The 8,295-nt window shown below is 31.9% G+C and overlaps 1 protein-coding gene across 1 annotated transcript; it reads right to left on the bottom strand.

The window, feature by feature from the left end:
* Positions 1-2,034: 2,034 nt before the first annotated feature.
* Positions 2,035-6,953, bottom strand: LOC115993333 (ras-interacting protein RIP3-like). Its single transcript, XM_031117458.1, has 2 exons — positions 6,668-6,953; positions 2,035-2,459 (listed from the first exon to the last, which is right to left on the bottom strand). The coding sequence occupies exons 1-2, from the start codon at positions 6,951-6,953 to the stop codon at positions 2,035-2,037; spliced, it is 711 nt and encodes a 236-aa protein (XP_030973318.1).
* Positions 6,954-8,295: the final 1,342 nt, after the last annotated feature.

Here is an 8,295-nt window from a genome sequence, read left to right as displayed (position 1 = left end):
CCCCATTTAATAAATAATTGATTGCATATGCATGGTAATTATACTGGTATAATAACTTGTAATATGCTTGTGTGATAATACTATACATGATAATTAGTAAAATAATAAAAAGAGGTAGTTGTATGCAATAGTGATGCTAGTAAAATGAGTAATGCTAGAGATACAAACTTTTTTACAAAAAAAAATTTACAAACTGCTGATGGGTGAGTGGTTATTGGTAAATGAAAAAATGATATTAATGGTGGGCCTAGATGAAAACCAATAAAAAATTAGACACATCAATAGTTTGTAATAATATTGTAAAATAATTTGTGGTCGTAAGTCGTAACATTACTCTAGTAAAATATGTATATAATTCATTATAATTTTTTTTATATATAATTCAGACATGTAAATTCATAAAAGTGATTAATTATGAGAAGCCTCAAGTTTTTTGTTATTCTTTCTCAAGACAAAATCAGGAATTTTTTTTGGGACCAACACATAAAAAAAGAATCATTCAAGAATAAGAATTAATACTAACATTTAAAAATAAATAATACATGAAAAATAAAACTAATATCTGTTAAGTATAATATATATAATAAAAGACAAAAATAATAGTTTTTTTTTAATGCATCTCATCTTAATCATTTATGATATATCAAAACAGAACTCGATGTTATTTTAAATCCTAAAAATTATCTACGATTAATTTTGTATTAAATTTAGCAACAATGTCCCTTTCGAATCGATGTACAAAATCAAACAATGCATTAGAATATCATCTTTCTTTCTTATTTTTTATGAAACATAATTTTGATAATATTCATGTTTGAAAATACTTGTTCCACAGTTGTAATCTAAATTAGAAGAATAAGTACAAGTACAATTACTGTATAATTAAATTGGTACGTTAGTGATTTTCTAGTCCTTACTTGTAACTGGCACAATTCAAAAGTACTTAACAACTTTTGAATTCCAAATGTCAAACTAATGAACATGATTTGTGAATTTTTGGGGGTAAACTTGTTTACGAACAAACAAATATCATCAGTTTTAAAAAGATTAATATGTCTCTCAAATATCCAAAGTTGAGTTAAGAAAAAGGAAACCCTAGTATATGTTCACTAAATTGATTATTTTATTCTCCTAATTTTAAATTAATCAACTGTAGTTTAAAACATATCTAATCAACAATGATGCTTAATTGTATAATCATTTTGTTGATGCGAAAAAAAATCCATTAGGTGAACTAGACAAATGATAATACCTAAACCTTGAAATCCCAAACTTTCAATTTTGGGTCCCAAATAAGCCAATCACCAAATATCAAACGAAAGAAATTTTTTAAATTGAATAACTTGTGAGCTTTTTCTGAAAATGGTTCATCGACCAAATATACGAGCTAGTTAATCACTTAAAATTTTAGATTTTTGGAAAGCAAATTTTCAATTGGAAACAACATGAATTTTTTGTACCAAAACTTTATTTCATGTATAACATGTGTATAATGGCCACGTAGATCATTGTGAAGAAATTCTTAGAAGGTAGGGAAAATGGCCATATAGCTCTATTACCATTGATAGTCCCAAAGATGGAAGGTGATCCCATGAGAGTGGTGATCACACATGGTAGAAAGTTTGTAGGATTTTTTTTTTTTATAAGAACCTGCAGGTTATGAGAACTCATCTATTTATAGGAGAACTTTTATATCACAAACCTAAGAAGAGTTATGCCTCTCGATCTCTCTAGGTTACAACCTTTCACCAAACAATGTAACTTACATCATGTAAAGCAAACCATTCTTTTATGGGTTTGATAAATTAAGTACACAAAGGTAAATTGTATTATGGTTATGATCACCCTAAGAAACAAAAAAATTGGTGAGAAGATTTTAATTAGTTATATATATTTCATTAAAATGGTTGAGAAGATACAAATTTATAAAAAAGAAGTATTAATTAAGCAGAAGATATATTATTAGAAGTTATTCATGGATATTCCAAATTGGTTTTTTATTATCTAAAATACTAAGTTTGACTCTTTTGCTTTCTAACTATAAGGTGGTATTCTCATCCATTTAGTAACTTGACGTTGAAATTCAATGGCTCCCATTTCCAAATCGTCCTCCATTCTGTACGGAGCAATGAATTGAATGTAATGCTCATAATTGATTCTCTCCGGTTGAGGTTCTGACGGTGCTTGTGTCACCGTTTGAGGAGGGGCTTGTTGTTGAGTTGCCTCTTCAGTCTGAGGGGCTTCTTGTTGTTGAGGTGCTTCTTCAGTCTGAGGGGCTTGTTGTTGTTGTTGTTGTTGTTGTTGTTGAGGTGCTTCTTCAGTCTGAGGGGCGTGTTGTTGTCGTTGTTGTTGAGGTGCTTCTTCAGCCTGAGGGGCTTCTTGAGATTCATTCTCTGGCTCATTGGCACTTAGTTGTTTAGCTTGAGTATCTGTTTTTGATTTCTTTTTACTTTTCAATCCTGGAAGGAGAGGCACCAAGAGTTACATTTTGTTACAACACATCGTTACTATATAAAGTGAACACTTTAACATAGGAGTGATGTTATGAATAGTTACTACAAAATTTTTATCATGTAAGCCTTATAAACTGCTATTCATGTCAATTTTTACAAAAACAAAAATATGACTAAAAACTAATTGATATCACGATCTGAAATTATCAGTCACATCACTTTGTAACTATTTGTAGCAAAATTGATAATAATATAAATATATGCCTTGAAATAACAGGTGTAAACATTGTAGGAAAAAAAAAAGTGTCAACAGAAGGTTTTTTTATCATAGTATCATACTAAATAATTTCTTCATTTTGTGTTGCGTATGAAGATCAATTAGCAAAGCCCCTAGTTATAAAGAATGATTAGGTTTATTTGTACTTGTTGTTTCTCAAAACTATAGTACTTGTTTTAACTGAAAATGCATCACGTGTGTTTTATAATTAATTCCATATCTTTAAATGTAATAAACTTTAAATTTCTAACATGCTTATGATTAAATGCAGAAAATTATGAAGTAACATGCATGAGAATTTAAGATTGAAATCTACAACAAAATACTATCTCAAAACCATACAGTGAAGTACTGAAGTTAAAATTGACAGAAGATATATTGTTCCATGAGGCATGGATTATAATCATTAAATGTTTTTGTATTAAAATATCTCCATTCAATAAAAGAATTGATTGTATTAACATGCTAATTTATATTGTATTAGTAATAATTGATTACATATCTTAAGCAGTTAATTTTTTTTGGAAAATAAAATTTCCCTGGTGATGATCACTTGTTGAAAGTTAGCTACATGCTGGATTTAAATTAAACAGCAAACCCCCATTTGACTTGTAAACATCATTAGACTTTAAACTGAGCCAAATATTAGGAGTTCACAACATGCTCACAAAATTTAAATTTTTTAAAACTATATCTCAACTCTAAAAACTCTTTTTCTTTAATTCTTTTAATTAAAGGAAGGAGGCCACTAGGCCAAAAAAAAGAAAAAAAAGAAGGGGATTCATTGGAGTAGTTGATCAATACTTTTCTCTGGAGGGGGCCAACTCTTATATTTGGGGATCCTAACTTTACAAAGTATTAAATATATGATATAAATTTTTGGAAATGTAGCTCTAAGAGCATTCTCATCAGCTCTCTCATTAAAAATGTCATTTTGACACACCAAAAACTTACTTTATCATTTTAGCACACTATTTTACAATTCACCATTTATCACATCTTTTATTTTTCAATTCTATACATTAAAATAATATATCCAACACATTAAATAATATTAAACAAATTCCAACACATTAAACTACAATCACAATCAACCTCCACAAACCACCAACGGCAATGGCAACGACAAATCACCACCAACAGCAAATCAACCTCCACAAACTACAATCACAATCACTGGATCTCCAACAAATTCCAAATCCAAAAACCTCAACAAAAGAGAAAAGAAAAAGAAAAAGAAACTCAAAATCTTCAACAAACACTGCCAGCCAACTATAGCCACAAACACCACTGCCCACTACAGCCACAAACATCGCCGGCCCAAAACTCAACCAACCACTGCCGCAACCACGACACCACCACCGGCCCAAAATCCCAACCCAATCGATCAATCAATGACCCAAAACCCACTATAGCCACAAACACCACTGCCCCAAAACTCAACCAACCACTACCACAACCACAGGCCCAAAATCCCAACCCAACCAATCAATTAATGACCCAAAACCCACACATCGATACCCATCCCAAATCTCACACTCACGACTCGATTAAGAGATTTGAAGGTCGGCGGCGAGGGCTATGGAGGTTGACGGCAAGGTGAGGCGGCAAGAAATCTTAAGCAAGGATGAGAGAGATCTTGAGCGGACTGAGAGGGAAGAGATAGAGAGTGACGGAGAGAGAAAAGAGAATAAAAAAATATTAAACCAAAATGGCATTGCTATCCGTACGCTCTCATATTTGAGAGCGTACTGTAGCATGTCTCAAAATTTTGAGACATTTAGCATAGCTGATGAGGGTCTGTTTTTGTGTTTAGTGTGTCAAATGTGCCAAATATTTGGCATTTGGCACATTTGAGAGAGCTGATGAGAATGCTCTTAGTGGGAAATAGGAATAATAATTCGTTTTTGTTTGACCCTTTTTAACTTGTACCCAACTTTAACCTTGCTCGAAACTCAGACTAGACCTAGCCATAACCATTTGCCAAGTCTAAACTACAAATTTTAGAATTTAGAATTTTCAATATAATATTATACTCTAAAGATCTATTAGATTTTTAATTTTATTGATGAAAATACTTAAGAAATTTCAAATCAATTTGATGTGCGATTCTCATCAAATATAAATATTTTCAACGTTATATCTACTATCTAACATTAAGTTTTTTTTTTTTTGGTTGGTAAAATATAAATTATATTTTAAGTTATTTGCGTTTTGCCTTTTTTTTTTTCTTCATTTTGAAGCATATTATTTGTTTCAAAACTACATATATTTAATTATTTTTATATATGATTTAATTTAATTTCATGTTTCATGTATACAAAGCACACATTCCAATTGTGTTTATAATGATCTCGTAGAACACTGCGAAGAAATTCTTAGAATGTGTAGAGGTACTGTTAGGTTCTAAAGTTTAGGACTTTATGTATTTAGAATTCTAATTTGTATTATTGGCAAACCATGATCAAAACAATGTGTTTAGAAGTGTTTAAAGTTAGCTCAAAGTTGTATGTCAATGTAAAGTTGGAATCGAGTGTAAAGAAAAAAGCAGTGTGGCTTTCGGCCTGGCTCGATCGATCGAAGTTTAGGCTCGACCGATCGAACATCGGGTAGATTGCTTTTCTGCAGAATTTTCCAACTCAGCCCTAGTTGTTTTAAAACATTTTTAGGGTTTCTTATTTGTCCTAAGTATAAAAGGTTAACCCTAGCCACGTTTTAGTGTTGCTCATATTGCGGTTTGTGTAAATCTCTTGTGAGATCTAGAGGAGCTTTCCTTTACACAAACTTAAGGTTTTCAAGGAGGAGATATTCTCTATACCTTGATGATTAAAACAGTTGCTGCCATTAAAGTTTAAAGAATACACAAGCGGGGGTGCTTGTAGCTGGTGGGAATCCAAGAAAGAAGGAGTCCGTGGATTCGGAGCTTGCACGTGGTCGTGTCAGTAAGTTCTACTGGTTGGTAGCATTAGGAAGTCGAGCGGGGGTGCTTGTAAGTCCTTTTGTATGAACTTCGATTCTTTCTGATAGTGGATTTAAGTTTACCTTGAGGATAGCTAGGTCAAATCCTCCCCAGGTTTTTACCGATTTGGTTTCCTGGGTGATCATATCGTGTGTTATTTATTTTCCGCTACTTTGCATGATTTGATCTTTTATATTGTGATAACCTAGACTTGTTTAATTGGACTAAGTAACAACTTGGCTAATTACCTAGGTTTAATCAATTGTTTAAGGAGTCTAAAAACTGACAGATACGTAAATGGTAGTGAAGATGACCTTGTAGCTCTAATACCATTGATAGTCCCAAAGAAGGAAGGTGATCTCTTGAAGGTTGGTGATCACTGATCACACGTAGTATACAATGTTTGTAGGCTTATATATATAAAGGTTACAAGAGTATTTGCTCCGTATTTTATCGCAAACCTAAGAAGAGTTATGTCTCTCTAGAGTTACCACCTTTCACCAAATGATGCAATTGTACGTACGTGAAACAAACCATTATTTCATTAGTTTGATAAAGTATATTAAGTTATTCGAGTCCCACTGTCAGTAGTCTTTCTTTGATGGACGATTTGTAAGTTCAATGTAAGTCTTATTTGAGAGCTGAGGCTTGCCCTGGCCTTGGTGTGGGGTAGCCTCCCCTCCACCTAAACTTCTTCTTACCAAAAAAAAAGAAAAGAAAAAAAATTATGGTGTGATAACCCTGAGAAAAAAAAGGTGCAGATATGTTCGAAACCTAAGAAGATTATTATTTTTTTTCTCCCATTAAATGGTGAGAAGATAAAATTTATATGAAAAAGAAAAAAAGAAATGAGAAGATATTATAAGAAATTATTCATGGATGTTATAATTTGGTTATATTATCTAAAATACTATGTTTGAGTACTCTTCTCTCTCTAAACAGTCAATCAGACCAACGAGAATTACTACCATCTCTAACTATTGTTCCCTTTAACACTCATCCATTGGGTAACTTCATATTTATATAAATGGGGTCCGTAATCGTCCTGCTTCGTGTATGGGTATATGTAGGAATTATAAACATCATAATTGACTTGCTCATCTTCTTGAGCATTTGATGGTGCTTGTGTCTCTGTTTGAGGGACTTGTTGAACATTATCTGATGGTGCTTGTGTCTCTGCTTGAGGGGCTTGTTGAGCATCTGGTGGTGCTTGTGTCACCATTTGAGGGGCTTGTTGAGCATTTGATGGTGCCTGTGTCACCATTTGAGGGGCTTGTTGAGGTGCTTCTTTAGGCTGAGGGGCCTCTTGAAATTCATTATCTGACTCAGAGGCACTCGGTTGTTTATCTTGAGTATCACCAGATTCACCGCCTCCTGTTTTAGACTTTTTTTTACACTTCAATCCTGGAGAGAGAGAGAGAGAGAGAGGCACCAAAAGTCACATTTCTATTACACATAATTGAGTTCTTCTATTGACATACTCTTACACACACTTTGACACAACTTACACATTTGCCAACGTGTGATTGAATGATATTATTTACATATGGAGATCACCATTGGTTTTTGTGAAAATTAATTCAATCTTTACTGAACATGTGTACTAATTGCGACAAAGTGTGAAAATTAATCAAATCTTTACTTTGACACAATTTACATATTTGTCAATCTGTGATTGGATTACATTATTCTTACACAAACCACCATTGGTATTTATGAAAATTAATCTAATTTTTACTTGACATTTGTACGTGGCAAAATGTGTGCATGTCTAGACTTTTTGCACGTCATTACTATAAAAAGAGAACAATTTAAAATAGGAGTGATGTTACTACAAGCTACTACAAAATTTATTCTCTTATAAAAATTAACCAAAAAAAAAAAAAAATTCTATAATTCTTACAAACTGCTATGTCAAATTTTAAACACAAAACAAAAATATAATTTAGAAACTTATTATTATGTTATTGATATGAAATTATCATTTGTTGTGTCAGTTTGTAAATGTTTTATAGCTAGCAAAACTGATAATAAATTTAATATTTTCCTTGAAATAACAGGTGTAAACATAGTAGCAAAAAAAAAAAAAAAAAAAAAAGTGTAAACATAAGGTTACTGATCATACCACGTAATATTTTTTCTTTTTTTTTTTTTTTTTTTTGGCACATGAAGAAAGGCCCTATTTATATAGAGATTTATTTGTATTCTTTGTTTCTCAAAACTATACTTGATTTAATTGGAAATGCATCACGTGCATTTCTTAATTTCATATCTTTAAATTCCTGACATGCTTATGATTAATTGCACAAAATACTGAAGTTACACGCTGAGCCTGAGAGTTTATATTATTGAAATCTACAAGAAAATACTATCACAAACCATGCAGTGATGTCAAAATTTCTCAGGTGGTGATCAGTACTTATTGAAAGTTAGCGACTTGCTGTATTTAAATTAAACAGCAAAACCCCATTTCTCTTGGGGGAAGCAAGAGTGCCAAGACTTTAGCATTGCAATTGATTTGAATTGGGATTAAAGAATGAATAAGAAAACAATATGCAGACAAATAATGCTAAATTTTTAATTGCTCGCTTGCTTCTTAATTATTA

This window comes from Quercus lobata, chromosome 1 (genome assembly GCF_001633185.2).
Source record: "Quercus lobata isolate SW786 chromosome 1, ValleyOak3.0 Primary Assembly, whole genome shotgun sequence".
NCBI classification, from domain to species: domain Eukaryota; kingdom Viridiplantae; phylum Streptophyta; class Magnoliopsida; order Fagales; family Fagaceae; genus Quercus; species Quercus lobata.
This window is presented reverse-complemented; position numbering and strand designations above follow the sequence as displayed.

Coding starts and splice junctions, on each gene's coding strand:
- LOC115993333 (XM_031117458.1), bottom strand. CDS start 6,953: ATGGTGACACAGGCACCATCAAATGCTCAACAAGCCCCTCAAATGGTG. Junction 2,460..6,667: donor GAGTGTTAAAGGGAACAATA/GTTAGAGATGGT, acceptor CTCTCCTTCCAG/GATTGAAAAGTAAAAAGAAA.